The sequence below is a fragment of the Delphinus delphis genome, chromosome 17 (genome assembly GCF_949987515.2).
Source record: "Delphinus delphis chromosome 17, mDelDel1.2, whole genome shotgun sequence".
In the NCBI taxonomy this organism is placed as follows: Eukaryota; Metazoa; Chordata; class Mammalia; order Artiodactyla; family Delphinidae; genus Delphinus; species Delphinus delphis.
The window spans coordinates 43661051-43681942 of record NC_082699.1 but is presented as its reverse complement, the minus strand read 5'-3'; the positions used below and the strand labels follow the sequence as shown (position 1 = coordinate 43681942).

At 34.3% G+C, this 20892-nt stretch overlaps 1 protein-coding gene across 12 annotated transcripts in view; it reads right to left on the bottom strand.

Moving 5' to 3' along the window:
* Positions 1–20892, bottom strand: part of VPS13B (vacuolar protein sorting 13 homolog B) — a 798456-nt gene that overhangs the window by 479307 nt on the left and 298257 nt on the right. For all 12 annotated transcript variants that reach the window (XM_059994971.1, XM_059994970.1, XM_059994972.1 and 9 more), the window contains one exon: positions 955–1064. In XM_059994971.1, the coding sequence (XP_059850954.1) occupies positions 955–1064 (110 nt within the window). The remainder of the gene's footprint in view (positions 1–954; positions 1065–20892) is intronic.

The following is a 20892-nucleotide window of genomic DNA, read 5'->3' as shown; positions in this document are numbered from 1 at the left end:
ATGGGAACATATGTATATGTATAACTGATTCACTTTGTTATAAAGCAGAAACTAACACACCATTGTAAAGCAATTATACGCCAATAGAGATGTAAAAAAGGGCTTCCCTGGTGGCGCAGTGGTTGAGGGTCTGCCTGCCGATGCAGGGGACGCGGGTTCGTGCCCCAGTCCGGGAGGATCCCACATGCTGCAGAGCAGCTAGGCCCGTGAGCCATGGCCGCTGAGCCTGCGCGTCCAGAGCCTGTGCTCCGTGGCGGGAGAGGCCACAACAGTGAGAAGCCCGTGTACAGCAAAAAAAAAAAAAGATGTAAAAAAAAAAAATTCTTAGTTCTGAGATATACTAGATGTGTGAAAATAGGTAAGTTAATCTCAGTAAGCATCAGTTTCTTCATCTTTAAAATGCGAATAATAAAGCCCATCTGTCAGAATTACACATAGAGAATTACACGTAAGTATTCAGGGGACTATAATTAGCTCCTTTTGCTTTGTAATTTAGACCCCTTTAAACACACACATATCCCAAGTCTTTTGCACCAACCATCCCAATACCGAGTTAGGCACACTCAATGCATGTTTGTTGAATAAACCTACAGATGAAGAAGAAATGTAGAGATAATGAAAATGAAAGTTAACATTTTCTAAGCAATTATTATGTATTGGACACTCTGAGAACAAACATGTAGGGACTATGAGGGAAAATAAGCCAGTAAAATAGGACTACCTAACCTAGTCTCTCTAAAGTATCTGCTTTACAAGCAATTGTAGACCAAGTCCCTTTAACAATCAATGCAACTCTACTTTGAACTGTAATTTCTTGTACAGAAATTAAAGAGTAGAATTGCTTGAAAGGGGTAGAAGAATTCTGGTACCTCCATAAATAAAATCAACAGGAGAAATATATAACTCTAACAAATAAGAAAAAAAATTATTTAGAGAATTATAAAAATTTCTCACCTGCTGCATATGTTTACTGGTTCGCTTCTGAGGTTGATAAATAAGCCAGGTGTATAAGATAGGGTCAATATTAACTGCTAGTCCTTGTACATTACAAAGAAGTACGGCACCTAAAAAACAAGATTTTTAAATTGTTACATTCCTCCTAAAAATAATAAGCTTGATGTCACTTTACACCAATAAGTAGGAGAGCCATAATAAAAAAGATGAACAACAGTAAGTATTGCCACGGATGTGGAGGAATTCAAACCTTCATACATTGCTGGTGGCAACATAAAATAGTGCAAATAATATGGAAAACAGTCTGGCATTTCCTCAGAAAGCAAAATATACAGTTACAATATGACCCAACAATTCTATTCCTAGGTATATACCAAAAGAACTGTAATCAAATATCCACGCAAAAACTTGTACACAAATTTTCATAGCAGCATTATTCACAATAGCCGAAGAGTGGGAAAACATGAATGTCCATGATGAATTGCTGAATGGATTAGCAAAATGTAGCAGAATCACACAATGGAAAACGATTTATCCATGAAAAGGAATGAAGTACTGATACATGCTATAACATGGATAAGCCTTGAAAACATGCTAAGTGAAACAAGCCAGTTACAGAAAACCACGTATTATACGATTCCGCTTACATGAAATAGCCAGAACAGGCAAAACCATGAAGAAAAAAGTAGATCAGTGGATGCTGGGGCCTGGGGGGAGGAAAGAATGGGAAATAACTGCTAGTAGATATATGGTTCTTTTGGGAGTGATGAAAATGTTCTGTAATTAGAAAATGGTGATTGCTGTACAACCTTACAAATATACTAAAAACCACTAAATTTTATGCACTTTAAAATAATGTACTTTATGGAATGTGAATTATATCTCATTAAATGTGCATTTGCCTTTAAAAAATAATAATAAACTTTATTTTTTAGGCAAACAGCAATTTCTATATTGGCCATGAGAAGGGAATATTATCTCCCTTTTTTGGTTATATTACAGAACTAACTCATGATATTAAAGGAAGCATTATTATAACCACTTAATAAATCACTGTAAATTATAGCTTTAAATGTTCAGAAGCAAAGAGAGAGAGCTGCCTAGATGAAATGCAGGCTAACATTTTGACATGAAACACAAAGACTGAAGTGTAACAAGTTGCAGTTCCATCCTACTAACTAAAACATTTTGTCCCTCTCTAATAAAAAGTAGCTCACATAAACTTAACTAAAGCAGGATATCCCATTCTTAATTTATGTGGGGCAGGTCATGTATATCTGTAAATAAGATTTTGCATTTCTACATATATTTTTTGATAAAAATAGTATTAGCTCCACTAGGATGTACAGAATATGAAGGAAGGGGTATTAGTCAGCTTTGCTCTCAACTGTATCTCCAGCATCTGAAAAAGTACCTTCCACGTAGTAGGAGCTGAAAAAAGAATCACAATAAATGGTAGACAGATTCTCAGGTTAGTTGAAAAAAGCCCATTTGTTCTATAATATTGCAGATAATTAAAACAGCTAGTACAATTAGTATTAATACCAAGTCCTATGAAAAGTGAACCACAAAGAGACTGAGATACAAGGATGGAGGAGACAAAGCAAGCAAAAGAGAAATTTCCTCCTTTTTCAAAGCTTTGCACAGAATTTTCAAATGAAATTTGCCATGTGTACTCCTGTTCTACTTTACATTGCTACTTCTCCCAGGAACCCCAAATCGGTATAGACTCCTAGGCAACATGCTGAGACAACATAAGCAATCCCTCCTTCCATGTAACAAAGCATATGCTAGTGAGCAATGATTCACTCAAATACACATATCAGAAAGGAATGATGGGGAGAAGCTAAATACAAGATGACTGCAAAACGGGGGGATCATAACTGAAGTCAATTGGAAAATACAATTTAATATATATTTTTTCCTGTAACAGAATGCAGATTCCTCATAAGAACCTAAATTCTCCTATTTCTCAAATACTCCTAATATACAGAATAAAGGCTTAACATGCTATATTATATTAAGGAAAATAAAATAAGACTCCCAAAATTATATCCAGTTTTCAAATAATTCTAACAGCTCTACTATGGCAGAGACTATCAACTTCACAAACTAACAAAAATATAGTATCTAGATATATGAGTATATATAGCAAGAGCTAATTTGAATAGTGTTCTTGTTTTAAACAACTCATTCTATCAAAATATGTTACTAGGTGAGAAACAGAATTTGGCCTGAAATATGAAAGACTATTAATCAAATCCTTTTTATTTTAAAGAAATGTGTTGAACACATTTAAATAGAGTTCAAAAATTCATTTAAATTCAAGAATACATAATTCAATCATAAAAGTTAAAAGACTTTTCTAAAATCCATATACAGAAATAAAATTACATTTAGATTTAAATTACTATGAACTGCTTGCTGTCACATGAACCCACAATATTTTATAATTAATATCACATAAATATTAAAGACACCAAAATAATACATGGTTAACAATAAAGAATGTATTTCACCAAAAGAAGGAATTACCACAAGAAAAAAACTTTGGGATCCAGAAGACAAAGGATCCAACACAGGAAAAAAGTGACCCAGGATGACAATAGTGAATTAGTGACAAGTATATGGAAAACTTAGAAACAACAAACAATTAATAAATACAGGAAAAACAAATGTTATAAAGAAAAGGATAACTAACCATAGGATAAACATGACCATACCATGAATAATATCTACAGACAGAACTATGTAAATTCTGAAAAAAATGAATTCATTGATTAATCAAATGTATAATACAACAATATCATACATTTGATTACTGGGGGTATGGGTACATAAGAGGAATGTGTGATGGGCGCTGAAGAGGGTAAAAGTTAGCCAATTATCATTTTCCACAGTAAGATAGCAATGAATAATGCTGTAAAATGAACAATCAAGAAAGAGCAAGAGGGCTTCCCTGGTGGCGCAGTGGTTGAGAGTCCGCCTGCCGATGCAGGGGACATGGGTTCATGCCCCAGTCTGGGAAGATCCCACATGCCGCGGAATGGCTGGGCCTGTGAGCCATGGCCGCTGAGCCTGTGCGTCCAGAGCCTGTGCTCCGCAACGGGAGAGGCCACAACAGTGAGAGGCCCGCGTATGCAAAAAAAAAAAAAAAAAAAAAAAAGAGCAAGAGAAGCCAAGTTATTTAAAAACATGGACGTAAACACCAAAATAATTACCAAAAAGACTTTTGAAAAGGGAACATTAAAAAACAGGTGCAGGTGACATGAGGGAGAATATAACTGGGATTCTCAAAATGGGGACAACAGAAAAGAGAGGTAGATGAGCTTTAGATTTCCTTGCTGAGGAATATCCTTATAGCCACTAGCAAAATGCAGAATAAATTTTTCTCTTTGAGAGATGTCTCCAATTCATTGTAACATTAACAGCCACAAATTAATATCTGTGAATGAGTTCCATAACAAAAAAAATCAGCAAGCACTGCAGAAGGCAAGTGAGCAAGAGCCAGAAAAAAGAACAAACAAGTTTAGACTTTCAAGCACTGAAGATATTTGAATACAGAAAAACAGCTATGGGGACTTCGCTGGTGGCGCAGTGGTTAAGACTCCATGCTCCCAAGGCACGGGGCCTGGGTTCAATCCCTGGTCCAGAAACTAGATCCCACACGCATGTCACAACTAAGAGTTCGCAGTCCACAACTAAAGAGCTGGCGAGCCACAACCAAGGAGCTGGCAAGCCGCAACTAAGGAGCCCACCTGCCGCAACTAAGACCCAATGCAACCAAATAAATATTTTTTAAAAAAACAGCTATGTAGAAAACATTTAAAATAAAAAAGTATGCAATCATGAAGGGGAACAAACAATGAGAAAGTAACAGCAAAGAACACATTTTAAAGAAAAATGGAAATTACAGAAATGACAGATTTAGTTTTTGAAGTAAAAAACTCATTGGACAGGTTAAATAGCAGATTAGACATAGCTGAAGAGAAAATTAATAAAATAGAAGAAACACATTAAGATAATTTAGAATGTATCTGAGATAGAAAAATGAGAGAAAACAGTTAAAATGATGTTAAGGGATATGAGGCCTGAGTAAGAAGAACAAACATATACCTAATTAGATTCCAGAATGAGTTACTAAGGAATGAGAAGAGGTAACATTGTTAAAAAATAATGGCTGAGGGACTTCCCTGGTGGTCCAGTGGTAAAGTATCCGTCCTCCAATGCAGGGGATGCAGGTTGGATACCTGGTCAGGGAACTAAGATCCCACATGCCACGGGGCAACTAAGGCCATGCGTGACAACTACTAAGCTCGCATACCTCAACAAGAGAGCCCACACACCACAACTACAGAGCCCACACGCCGTGAAGCCCACGCACCACAGCTACAGAGTGAAAAACCCACATGCCACAACTAGAGAGAAGCCCGCGCACTACAACAAAGAACCTGCATGATGCAACTAAGACCAGATACAGCCCAAAAAAAAGAAATAAAGAAAAAAGTGGCTGAGAATTTTACAGAATTGCCAAAAGATATTAAGCCTCACACCTAAGAAGCCCAAAGACTCCAAACTGGATAATTAAAAATAAACCTATATTAAACAAACAAACAAAGAAGAAACAAAACACTGAAGAGAAAAAGAAGATCAGAAAAGAACCCTAAATAAAAAGAAAGATGTCCTGAAGTATAGAAAAGCAAATAAATTGACAATCAACTTCTTAGCAAATAGTCAATGATATTCATTACGTGATTTTTCTTCAAAACTTACATATATTCTTTTGTATGCACCAAGTGTTACCATTAAAAGATGATAAAAGAAGAAAAAGAATAAATTAAATTGATTTTAAAAGTAAATCTATCAGGATAAGTTTTGTTCTAATATTATACATCTCAAGTACAAGCCACATAGAAACTATTCTTTAAATTATGATGAAAATATGCAAAAAACCTATATAAACAAAGCAGTTATAAATTTAAAAGAATACAAACTTCAAAAGACAAAAGTAAATTAAGGAATTACAGAATTCTCCATATGAGGCAAGTTATTTTAATAGTCTTTTCATATGTGCCAAAAACTAAGCATGTTGAGTAAATTTTTAAAAACTTTCTCAGTAAGTTATTAGCACACCTTTAAAATTGGGATGGTAGAGAAAGGGAAAGGAAAACAAATGTAAATAGGTAAATATTTTCACATGGACAATTAATTCTGAAAGTCTTATTTTATTTTAATGAAAAAGTTAAATACTTCACCAACAAATATTCAATTAAGTCACATAATTGCATTATACCAAAAATGACTAAATGACTTATAGCCAGGTTTGAACTTTATGAATGTTAAACAGGTAATAAAAGAGAATAATCTATTAATTTACCAACTTAGCTAAAATTATAATTTAGAATAATGTTCTCCTAAATTTAAAGGGATATTTTTATATTATATTCAATTTATGAGACACAGCCTTTAAAAATAACACACAAGTTTTGACATATAAGTGTGCAGACAATTAGTGTGATAGTTGACTCAGAACAGATCCTCCATAAATCACTAAAATTTGGCAATATATTATTCTGTTTAATTTTAGCCTGGGAGACAACTAATGAGAAAAGTGTGCTTTACTCCTCTGTTCACTGCCAAAATGGCTCACTTATCCACATTCCATTCAGGCTTTACCAATTAGTTAAACCAAGGCACCACTGTCATTTTCAGTTACATCCTAAGCTGAAGAATGAGAACTGAAGTAAGGGTTAGAGACCAAAGATGCAGAGCATTAAAATTAAACATACATCCTTCTTATCAGCTACAGAAACCTTGTCAACCAATGAGACTGTCCTGTAAAATATCAAGTTATTAATAGGAAAAAGTACCCTGCATTTATCTTAAACCAATGAATGAGACAAAAAACACAGACATATTAATCTTCATCTAAGTTTAAGTGGCTAAAACTCACTATTTTTCTATTATGCAACTATAGTAAAGTACGAACTTTTTAGATGCATAGTGCTCTTAAGAAATTGTTACTCTTAGTTTTAAGAATAATTTCAAAACTTTTGGCTACATAGTTAAATAAACAAAAAAGGAAGAATCAATACTTCAAAAACAAGGGTGGGGAATAAAAGGCAAGATAGAGTAATCAGACACTAAAAAAATGACAGAGCAGGGATGAGCTGCCAACTACTGGCAACCTTATCCAAGGTAATTGTCAAATTTAGTATAAATGAATCATAAGATTTTTAGGTATGTGTGTATGGTAGCTCATGTTACTTAATTAATAATTATTTCCCCTTCTCTTAGGATATAGAAAATCACAAGAGAACTCTATCCCATTGTAACAATAAGAACAAGCCATGTAACCTATCAAAGCTTTTCAACATTCATCAGACAGATTTTTTATGAACAAAAATCATAAAAGTGAAAGGCCCTTCATAGGGCAGAAGGAATGAACAGTGGCTTTTATTCTTGGCACAGCAGTAGGAGGAAAAGAAAGTGGATAAGAAGAAAACAACTGACCTTTTAACAAATGTTTAGAGTTAGTTAGGGGCAGACATGACAGTTTAGAATCTCTGCAAACCGTAGACACAAGGGGAATCTACCCACCTGCCATCTCTTTTCAACAAGCCTCCACCAAATGTTCATAAGAATAACAGGGGACAGGACTGGACAGATGAGAAAGATCCCACTGAGATGCAGGGACATGGAGCCTGATGAAGTCTGAGTGCAAAGAAGGAGAACCGAGAGAAATCTCACAGTCACTCTGAACATTTCAGTGAGCACCAAGCAGGGCAATCTGTGCTAGGAGAAGAAAAGAGGAACTAAGAGAGATAGATCCCTCCATAAGGACAGATGAAAACGGCATGCTGAAGTCAGGGTAGGTCAGGAGAACTGAGTGAAAGTCACAAACCATACTAAAAGAAAAATTCTGATCCTGCTCTCAAAAATATCTGAAGTCTGGGGTGACTTAATATAAGTAAAGCAGGATCAGAACAAGCTCAATCACAGAATAGAAAGCAAAGACCAAACCCAACACAACTACACCAAAAACATGACAAAATAAGAGGCATGCCCTTCTGTGGGCATAAGCATTATTTACCATAGGTTCTATTCTTTTTACATACAATGTTTGGCATTCAATTTAAAAAAAAAGATTATGAAACACACAGTAAAACAAAAAGAAATACTATCAAAAGAGAAAACAGGGGCTTCCCTGGTGGTGCAGTAGTTGAGAGTCCACCTGCCGATGCAGGGGACACAGGTTCGTGCCCCAGTCCGGGAAGATCGCACATGCCGCGGAGCGGTTGGGCCCATGAGCCATGGCCGCTGAGCCTGCGCATCCGGAGCCTGTGCTCCGCAGCAGGAGAGGCCACAACAGTGAGAGGCCCGCGTACCGCAAAAAAAAAAAAAAAAAAAAAAAAAAGAGAGAGAGAGAAAACAGTCAATAGCACCAGTCCCAAAGGTGGCAGATACGAGAATTATCAAACAGGGACTTTAAAAGAACTCATAAATATGCTAAAGAATGTAGTGAAAAAGGTAGACAAGCATGAACTGAAGGGGAATTGCAACAGAGAGAAACTATTAAAAAGAGCCAAACAGAAATCCTAGAATTTGAAAAATATAGTATCAGAGGTAAAGGATTCTTTAAAAATTTCTTTCTAAAACTTATGAATGATATCAACTGACAGATTCAGCAAACCCAAGAAAAATAAAGGAAAAGAAAACCAGATCTACACACATCATGACCAAAATGAAGAAAACCAAAGATAGAAAAAAATGTTGAAATCATACAGAGCAAAAAAAGGCACAATAGACATAAGGGAACCATGATAAGGACAATTTCTCATCAGAAACAATGGTGGCCAGAAGACAGTGGAATGATACCTTTAAAGTGCTAAAAGAAAAGATAGCCTAGATTTCTATATCCATTGACAATATCCTTTCAAAATGAAAACAAAACAAAAAAGACAATTTGTCACCCGAAGTCTTGCCCTACTAAAAATTATTAGAGAAGTGCTTTAGTCCAAAAGAAAATTATGCCAGATAGAAACTCAATTCTAGAAAAGAAATGAAGGGCACCAGAAAGAATAAAATATGTTGGTCAATAAAACAGACCTCTTTAAAACATTCTATTTTAGTTACATGTATATACACACACATACACACACAAACGTACATCAATGTTACTGTCAAACCCAATTTAGATTAAATAAAAAATATACATTGAACACATTTGTGTACACATGTACTTTTTTATTTCCATCTATCCAAATTCTGCACATCCTTTCATTCAAATTAGCTTCCACCATTAACACTTCTTACCACCACTGCCCTTCCCATTCTCTGGCCAGCTGCAATACTGAGTATTATAGAGCTCATTTTAGCCACTGACTCAATTTCATTTTCTCAGTATATGAGAATGTCATAAGTTAAGAATAAGGATGGCAGAAGAGGTTATGAGTGCTTTAGGAAATTGCAGAATGTGTGAAATAGTGACACATTCAGAAAGACCCATCTGTGTTCCCTGGTCATGAATTCAAAGTGAGTGAACTCATCCTGGTTGCATGTTTTTCTCCAGTCCAGTTGAGGTCCACAGAAGGAAGACAAATTGGACTTCAAAAAGACTCTGCTTGTTATTTTATATTTCCTATTGGTGTTCTTCTTTTTTCTCCCCAGATCAAATAGTTACTTAATCAGTTTTATCAGGTATTAAGTTAATAACTGGTTTCCTTCTCACTCTTATGTCTTATTTCTCAAATGGAACAGAATTCATAAATGAGATTTAATGGTAACCTCAAACCATAAGTGTCAGTAATTAATACTTTGTGATGTTTCAAACTTTTTACCTCTGATTTTATATTTATGGCTTAAAACCCTAAAACCATAAAGGTATTTACAAACAGCTTTGAGAGGAAAAAGCTTAGAATTTCTAAAAGATAAGAGATACCAGAGACACAAGTAAAGGCAAAAATCAGACTAGAACAAAATATTAGGAAAAAAATAACAAAGACAATATTCATGACATAGGAAGACCTAAAAATTACTAAGCAAAAAAGATATAAAAACAAACAGGACAAGGGCGGCGCAGGGGAGGGAAGCTGGGACGAGGTAAGAGAGTAGCACTGACATATAAACACTACCAAATGTAAAACAGACAGCTAGTGGGAAGCTGCTGCATAGCACAGGGAGATCAGCTCGGTGCTTTGTGATGACCTAGAGGAGTGGGATAGGTAGGGTGGGACGGAGGCTCAAGAGGGAGGGAATATGGGGATATATGTATGTGTATAGCTGATTCACTTTGTTGTATAGCAGAAACTAACACAACATTGTAAAGAATTATACTCCAATACAGATACAAAAAAAAACAACCAAACAGGAAAATGGGCAAAGAATATAAAAAGACAACTCACAAAATAAATACAACTGGCCTTCACTAATGCTCAACATTACTAACAGCTAAAGAAATTAATGATAAAACAATAAGATAATTTATCAGTGATAGATTAACAGAAGCTTAAATGAATTAAAGTCTATTACTGGTAAAGCTCTGAAGAATAAAGCACTCCCATGCTCTGCTGAAAGAAATGTAAACTAGTACAGTCTTTTTGAAGGCTATTTTGGAATCACCTATTAAAATTTTAAACGCACAATTCACTGATCCAGCAATTTTAGTTCTTGGAATCCTACATAAATATTTGTAGATGTTCTTAAAATATGTGCACAAAGATGTTCACTTGTAGTATTATTTACAGTAATGAAAATATGTAAAAAAAATCTATGTCTACAGTCAAATTATAATTATTTAATGTTACACCACTCAGCTATTAGACGATGAAGTAGAGAGTATATAATGACACAAAAATAAGTGCAGAATAGTATATAACATAATAATAGTTAATAGTGTAAGCATAAAACATGCTTATATATATTTAAAGATAAAATAGTGATATCTCTAGGTATATGTAGGTAAAAATATCAGTGATATACTATATATAAAAAAAGATTTGCAAGTACATGAACCAAGCTGTATATAAACCAAGGTAGAACAAACATATCACTTCATGATATAAAGATAATATATTACTATATTATTTATATTCTAAAACCATGAAACTACATCCACATTTTTCCTGATCAAAATTTTCAATTTCAGTGAAAAATTCAGTTCGTGTAAGAAACAAAAGCAAAAACTTGATTCACCACAAGTAAAAACCATTTAGAAAATTACCAGATCTCATAAAAGTCTCTCTTTTATTTATCTTCAGTGTGTCATTGTTCTTTACTCAGGACTTTCATTATTCAGAATCCCCATCCCCGTATCCTGCACCAAATCAATGTAAACAAATATGGGATCCTGTAACTAGAAAATAACTTTTAAAAGCAATTCTTCACTTTAAACTGGATTTTTTAGAATTATCATATGATCCAGCAATCCCACTCCTGGGCATTTATCAGAACAAAACTATAATTCAAAAAGATACATGCACCCCTACGTTCACAGCAGCACTGTTTACAATAGCCAAGACACGGAAGCAACCTAAAAAACCACTGACAAATGGATAAAGAAGGTGTGGTGTATATACACAATGGAATACTGCCAACCATATAAAAGAACTAAATAATGCCATTTGCAGCAACATGGATACAACTAGAGATGATCATACGAAGTAAAGTAAGTCAGAAAGAGAAAGACAAATACCATATGATATCACATATGTGGAACCTAAAATATGACACAAATATGACACATCTATCTATGAAACAGAATCATGGACATAGAGAACAGACTGGTGGTTGCCAAGGGGGGTTGGGACAGGAATGGAGTGGGAGGTTGGGGTGAGCAGATGTAAGCTTTTATACATAGAATGGATAAACAACAAGGTCCCACTGTAAAGCACAGAGAACTATATTCAGTATCCTATGATAAACTATAATGGAAAAGAATATATTAAAAAATGTATATATTTATACAACTGAATCACTTTTGCTGTACAGCAGTAATTAACACAACATTGTAAGACAACTATACTTCAATAATAAATAAATAAATTTTGTTTATTTTGTTTTACTGGAAAATATAAGCAAAATATAGATTATAAATCAACACATAATCATTACAAAATTTATTATCATTGACTCACATACCTCAGTAAAATCTTTTCTATTGCTAATATGACAGTTTGATTCATTTCAAATATTTCTGCATCTCTTTTGTATATAGGTCCAAAACTCCAACATACATCTTAATTATATTAGCATATATTAAATAACCTAAGGCTATGTGCACTGCAAAGATACTGCAAAGAATATGATAGAATTACCTTTTGAATTAATGATGCATAAAAAATGAATTAATGTACAACTTGGAATAAAGCAGTATTTAGTTTGGTTTAAGTATTTTAAAGCCAATACTGATCATCTCTGATCATGCTTAATTCTAAATAATTAATAATGTACTGATTTAGCATTTTAATCTTACTGACTCTATGAAGTTACATCTGACTTAAATTTTAAGCATACAGAATTGAGGATCATATGTATGTATCTCTTTCTATAGATAATAGCAGGAAACTTAATAAATGTTTTTTATTATAATGATTCTTAAAATCAACTGAAAGAAGAATCTTCAAAGTCATCTACACTAAATGGGGTCTATAGTTTTTAAATTCCATGTACCAGCAGTGGTTAGAAAGGACTCTTTCAAAATTATGATAATATTCAGCAAACTAACTAGGAGACAGAATATACATTTTGATTTAATTATAAAATCTTTGAATTACTAAATTTTTTATTAATAATGATAAATCTTAACTTGGAAATTAAAAGCAATGCTTTTTTAACCAAAACCCAACAAGCATGTATTTTCTGATACTTAATAGCATTACTTCTCATTTCATTTAAAATCTCATGGCATAAATCATAGGATAGATTTCTAGCATTCTTTTAATCCCAGGACACTGCCCTCCATTCCATCAGTCATCCTTCTCCAGCCAACTTATTTCTTTCACTTTTTCAGAAAGTAAGACTGCTTTTTAAATACAAGAACCCTAGGATCACCATGTTTCAAACATAAACGAAAATTTTTTTAGAAACTTGCTTATCCGCATGTATCAAAACAAACAAATCCCCAATATTTATGTTTTTCACAAAGTAACCTGAAACTGATTTTTTCCCCCAACTTGAGTTCCCTTTGGGGGAAAAAAACCAATGGCTGAGGAAAATATAAATTTGCATGTTTAATTTACCCTACTCACTATTTTCCAAAAATACTTACTAGAGCACTTGATGGTTATCTGGAATCTTATTCTATTTACACCATATAGACCACCATAAATAACAGCAGGTCTCTGAAATATGCCTATGTTTTATTCTACCTTGCTATGGTTCCAGTTTTGACATCTTTCCTCTGTAACTCAGACATAAAACACTACAAGATACACATAAATTTGAAGAGCAGGCAACTTTAGCCTTATATAGAGTTCTCAAGGTTACAAAGCTTACGTGGGTGTGAAGATTGGTTGATAAAATTAGAAGCTTTAAAATTCAAGGACTTCTGGATTCTGCATAGGATTCTAGTATTAATTCAAATTCATGGTTGCCAGCCGTTAAAAGAATTAAGAAGTCATTAATATTCCTGGAGTTCAAATTAGATTAGAATCTTCTGTAACATTAAAGATTAATGTGGAGCAAGTATATAAAATACAGAACACAAGGAATAGCTATAGCTATTAAAACCAACCACAATTATAAAATATATTAATTTCATACTACCTCATTACTTTAAAAAAACCATTGAAGCTTTGAGTGACATGTGATTTAAAACTATTTTAAATAAGTTTGTCAAATTTAACTCCAAAACTCCTAGACATACAATTTTCAAAGTTTAAATCAAAATACTAGCAAGGATATGGTATAACTGATAGTGTAACACAGGCTTCAGTCTATAGACTATGAGATATTTTAGTAAAATTATTTTAATAAAGTATTTTGGAACACAACCATGCCCATTTGTTTACATGTTGTCTATGGCTGCTTTTGTATGAAAACAGCAAAACTGAGCAGCTGCTAGAGAGATTATATGGTCCACAAGCCTAAAATATGTATAGTATACGGCCCCTTAAGAAAAAATTTGCTGATTCCTGTTAACACATTGCTGGTAGGAGTTTACTATAACAATTTTGCATATGAATTTGGTAATAAAAAGTTAATACCTTTTAACTAATTAATTTCATTTCCAGAAATCTATACTGAACAAATATAGGAATTGTTTAATATTAACAATTTCACATACAGTTATTTGTAATAGAAAATATTCGAAATGATCTAAATCTCCAAAAATGAGGACTGGTTATGCAAACTGATGTATTCAAGTGACAAGCCAGTACATGTTCATTAAAATGATGGTTATGAGGATTATGTAATAATAAGAAAATTCTTAGGACATAAACAGAAATTTTAAATACAGTCTAATACAAGGTAAATAAATAGCAAGGGAAAAACTAGAAGAACATATGTAAAAGAAATTTCAGTGGTTTGTGACTGGTTGATGGGTTAATTTTGTTTTCTGCTTTCTAGATTTTCTAACTTTCCAAATTCTATTTACTAAAGATATAATTACTTTTACAATAAAAACTTAAAACAATATATGTAAACATCTGAAGATTTCATGTGTTTAGCTGACTGTTATTCCTCTGCTTAAACACTGTCTTCCCAATCTCCTTTGAATTAAATGTAAACTTCTCATCATAGTCTACAAAGTCATGCAAGATCTGACTCACCTCTCTCTGAAATCTCATCTGACAGTCTTCAAGGGTGACTATATTCCATCTACCCTTGAACACGCCAAATTCTTTGTTATTCCTTCAGTCAATCTCTCTAATCCTTCACAGGGGCCTGCCTCTGACTACTCTATTAAGTTTTCATCAAGTATCTTTGTTTAATATTTATGATTATATAATTTTCTGTTTACGCATTATCTACCTCCTCAGAGGCAATATAAGCTCATGAGATCAGGGACTATCTTCACTGTTCATATATGACCGATGCCAAGCACAGGGTTTGGCACATAGAAAACACTAAATTTAATGGATGAATATATGAATAAAGTTTTACATTTACCTTTAATCTTTCAAGCACTTATTATTAAGTGTTGCTTCATTTCATCCAGAAGTAATTATTTTAAAATATTTTCAAATCAAAGAATACTCTAAATATTACTCAATATAAGACACACTTTGATTACTGATAACAAACAGCTCTCTCTCCAGCCTGTTTTCCAATATTCCAATGTGACACTATTTCATGTATGTTGTATTAAGACTTTAAACTGATTATATAAATTATATAGGCTATGTGGAGATATGTTATGGTCCACAAAAACTAGGAAGAAAATACTGTTAATCAATATTAACATTTGGCTGTAGATTAGACTCCTAATACTTGAGGACTTAAACCCCAGCTGCCTCAACATCTATGTCTACACTGTAGCCACATGAAGCTGGTATCCGGAAACAAATATATTTCTTAAAGATATAATTGGCATCACATAAATTTTTTCTTTAATGTTTTATGATGAACATTTTCCTGTGTTGTTATTGTTTTTTACTCTCTAGCATTCTGTTCCCCTGTCTCAGATACCTCTAATTCACCCCTTGAGCCTAAATCATTCCAGCAGTGCAGTGGTGACCAGCACTACCTGGCTTCCTAAACAACTCCATACAGGGCAAAGTGACTGAGCCTAGACCTGTGCCTATCCAACATGTCTCTTGCCTCTGGATCCAGGGCTCACAGATGACTCCTGAGATATGGAGCAGTACAGTTCCTCATTCAGTGCCCATAACTACATGCAGAAGCTGGAGGAGCAGCAAAGTTAGTGTCCTGAGGAATAGAACCTTGACCAATGGAGTATGTGAGCAAGGGGGAAAAAAATCTCTCCCAGAAAGAACTGTCCTGGGAAATAGTGGTATATAACTAGATTATACATCCCCATACTGTTCTCCCTCCTTTGCTGACTCATAACCTTAATCCTTCAACTATAATTGCTAGTAATAGTAGTACATAACCCTTTCTCTTAGGCTTTGCTTTCTGAGGAACCCCCCAAAATCTTCTTTTGTTTCTTCTGGTAAAAGCACTCAAGTTCCCTTTGGGAAATTATCACACACACCCCCCGAAATCATATATAGTTGAGTGGGATTATCAATCAAGGTGTTCTATACTTCCCTGCCCAAAGAATATGCACGTGACTGAAACCAAGTGTCTTAAATTGATCTTAAATTACCTATTCAAACCTATGTCTATTTCATTTTACCTCATTCATATAATTTGGTCAGCCCTCTCTCCTTCTCTCCCTCCCTTTCTTCCATTCTTTAGCTATCATTTATAGATCTAATACATATAAGATATTGTGCTAGGTATTCAAGGTACAATGATAAATGATTTCTGACTGGATTCTAAAGGAGTAGGATTCTGCCAACTTGACAAGAAGCAGGAAAGGACATTCCAGGAACAAAGACCTGCTTGTGCAAAAACATGGATAAAAGAGAGGACAGTATCTTTAAGAACATACAAGTAATCTTAAAAGGCTGGAGCTGAAAATATGAATATGAGCATATGACTAGACCATGAATGCCCATTCCAAGGAGTAGTATTTTACTCTGAGGGTGTTAAATACCACTGAAGATTTTCAGGCTGGAGAAAATGATATCGCAAATGTGCATTTCAGAAAGATGAAAATGAACAGAGCATGGACTATGGACTGAGGGGTTACAGGCAAAATAGGTAATATTTGATACTTTTACAATTAATCAGGCATTCAGGACATAAACCACAAGGGCACAGCCTGAGAAGTAAAAGTCAGAAATATTTTATTTGAGGGGTAGAAATAACATTTCATAACTAAATTAGATGTAAGATATAGGAAAGAATGGCTCAAGTCACTGAGAAGATACAGTGATATAATTATTGATGAAATGGACTAAAATAAGAAACAGGTTTGAAGAGAAAGGTGAAGACAGCAATTTGGGAAATGGGGAATTTGGGGTGTATATGGAACACCAAGGTAAACATATTTATTAGTAGTCATAATATACAGGCCAACATTATTTGTGGAAACATTATTCCTGGGAGTAGAAGTGTAAATGAACTACGTGGAAGGAAGGAGTTATAGTTATCAAATTACAACCATAAGTAAAATAAAAATAGACACAAATTTAAATAGGATACAACATAATAAACAATGAAAGTAATGCATATATATAAATATTATCGTTATTATATAAAAATATATATATAAATATTATCAGTGTAAATAAATACAGCTAAAACCGTTGTAGTCAAAGAAAAAAAAACAAAACCTCAAGACTATGTTCATCAAGGAAATGAATTGTTTATGGACAGATGGTTATCGACCGAAAGAAAAGAGAAATTTGAAAAGGAAATTAAAGAATGGTTAAAGGACAGAATCAGAATACAAAAAAATCAAGCTACATCCTCTCTCTCTTTCTTCAATATTTCCAAGGGAATGATCCAAAGCACCAAAAGCTAATCAAATCAAGCTTTTAAAAAAAAAACCATTTGATTTTATATATGTAACAACAGTCTTACTGAAGTTTGTTGGTTCTCTTTCCTCTAAATTGGTTTCACTGTTCTCAGGTAAACTTATAAATAATGGCAAGTGACTACAATTAGGCTCCATATTATAACCTACTCACTTGGAAACACAAAGGTAGTTTCTCTTTCCCAATAATTTCAACAAAAGTCTGGGATATAAATCTCCCTGCATTGGCTTGGTTCATATGATCATCCCTGAAACAATCACTTCAAAAAAGGAATGAAACTGGATTTCTAGGCATGGGTCACATGTTCAATCCTGGAACTACACTGTGAAATCAATCCCTCTTGAACTATATAGCTTGCAACTACTATCAGATAAGGAGGAAATGAATGCTGAAAAGGCAAAAACAAAAGAAATGTCACATTTCACACCTAGGAGTTAGTACAGTAACTGATCATAATATTGTAATTTTTAAAGAATTTGATTACTTTAATTCCAAATTTCAATGCTACAAGAATAGTATAAGGAGCTCCAAAATACCTTCCAACCAAATCCCCCAACTGTCTAAATCTGGACCCAATTGCTTTACACATACCAACACACATCTACATATGTGTGTGTCCATGTATAAAATCCTTTACTGATCCATTTGATATTTGAATTTTTTTTACATCTTTATTGGAGTATAATTGCTTTACAATGGTGTGTTAGTTTCTTCTTTATAACAAAGTGAATCAGTTATACATATACATATGTTCCCATATCTCTTCCCTCTTGCTGATCCATTTGAGAGTATACTGGATACATGGTGCCCATTTATTTCTAAATATGTCAGTGTGCATTTACTAAGAACAAGGACATGTTCGTACAGAAACGTTGTGTTTTTGAACAGATGTTGTGAAAATTTTAAAATCTTTCCTAATACTGAAAGCTCCTTAATTTAACAACAACAACAAAAAAGGTCTGTGTCACAAAGTCTCTTAATATCCCTGGAAATAAAAGATATTTCCATTACAAATAAAGAGAAAATGCAACATCACTAAAACAAAGTAAGTATTCCTTGGTCCATTTCTTTTAAAACATGTGATTTTCATTATTGGGAATTTTTCAGTTCTTGCCAGTAGTCATAGAAAAGATTCAGATTTCATTTAGAAAGTTCTCCACTCCCAGGTGGATAATAATCAATGTCTACACCCCCTGACAAAGGAAACCAATTGATTATACACTGCACCCCCACAGAAGTGTGCCAAGTCCAGCCAGTAGAGTGCCAAAGCACAAATGTTTGACATCCAAGACAGTGAGGGTACATGGAAGGATGTAATGAATTCTTCACAGGACTCTCAGCAGAGTTCATCTGAATTTGGCATACTCTGAGCCTTATTTTCTCCATTTTAAAGATGAAAGGGTTCTGCACCAGGCCAAGTAACAGAACCAGATTTACCCTCTCATGTGAAAAAACCAAAATATTGGGAGAAAATATATGAAAAAAAGGTATGCAAGACACAGGAAATCAGGCAACAAAGGACTGTGAACCCTGACATAAAAAAAATAAGGTGAGCCCTACAAATTGCCCCAGCTTACTGCCTTGAGAGAACTTCCAGGATATGGTGCAGAGAGAGGAACCAGGCAAAGCTCGGCACTCTCTCCAAGTAGAGAAGACATAGCTGAGAATACACAGAGATTAGAGTGGCTGGAGTTCTCAGAAAAGAGTACCAAAGAGGAGAGAGAGCTGCACAGAGAGAGAATTCCATAGATCTTCAAAGGGTCTTCTCAAGAATTCAACAGAAAGAAGAAAGAGGAATGGATATACAAATAGTCAATAATCACATTAAAAGCTGTTCAATATCATTAACCCACTAGGAAGGCAATACTAAAAAAAATTGAAAATAACAAATATTGACAAGGATGTGGAAAAACAGGAACCATTTAGTACACTGCTGGTGGAATTACAAAATGGTTCAGCTGCAGTGGCAACAGTCTGGAGGTTCCTCAATAAGTTAAACATAGACAATTCAACTCCTAGGTATATTCACCAAAGAACTGAAAGCAAGTACTCAAACCAATATATGTAATCATGTATTCATATGTACACATGTTCATAGCAGCACTACTCATAAATGCCAAAAGGTGGAAACAATTCAAAGGTCTATAAAGGATGAATTGATAAATAAATAGTATATACATACAATGGAATATTATTTGACCACAAAAAAGGAAAAAAGCACTGACATATGCTATAATGTGGATGAACCCTGAAAATATTATGCTAAGTGGAAGAAGCCAGATGAAATATGTCACATATTTCCAGTGGGAAATGAAGAGGAACCAGACAATAAGAATAAGAAACACTCAGAGAAAAAGAAGAGAAACCAAGAGAAGAAGCAGATGGAAGAAAGTATTTCAAGGAAAAGAGAGTGAGCGATTTTGTTAAATACTACTGCCAAGTTAGAGAAAAATGAGGACTGTGAACTGCCAGCTGAATATAACAATATTTAGGTTACTAGTAATTTGGACAAGAGCAGTTTTAACAGAGTGGGGAGAGCAAAAGACTGAATGGAATGAATTCAGAAACAGGAAGAGAAGAAATGGAGACAGTAGGTATAACACAATTCTTTTGAGAAGTTTTACTGCAGAGGGCAAGTAAATGCAGTGGTAGCTGGTGAGGAGAAAGTGGGATCCAAGGAAAGTTTTGTTCCTTTTTTTTCTTTTTTTTTTGAGACAGGACACAAAACAGCATGTCTATTTATAAGCTGGTGGAATGATCCAGCAGAGAGGGAAAAGTGAATGATACAAGTGAATGAGTACAGATTTACTGCAGTGATGTCCTTGAATAGGGAGAAGAGATGGGATCTAGTGAACCAGCTTTAGATAACAGCATGGCTATTTCATCTATAGTAACAGGAAGGCAGAGTACTGGCGTAGATCCTGAAAGGTAAGTTAAGATGGTTGTGCATGTGAGTTATGAGAGTTTCTTCTTATAGTTTCATTTTTTTTCAGAGAAGTAGGCAGCAAAGTCATCATCCATAAAATGGGTTTGAAGGTGCTGACAGTCAGGTACGGGGGAGGGTTTGAAGGTGCTGACAGTCAGGTATGGGGGAGGGTTTAAGGAGAGGAAAAAATGAGAAACAGTGGTTTAAGGACAGTGCTTCTCAAACTTGAATGTGCTTAAGAAACACAAACGACCCTGAACACCCAAAGCAATCCTGAGAAAGAACAACAGAGCTGGAGGAATCAGGCTCCCTGACTTCAGACTATACTACAAAGCTATAGTAATCAAGACAGTATGGTACTGGCACAAAAACAGAAATATAGATCAATGGAACAGGACAGAAATGCATGCACATATGGTCACCTAATTTTTGATAAAGGAGGCAAGAATATACAATGCAGAA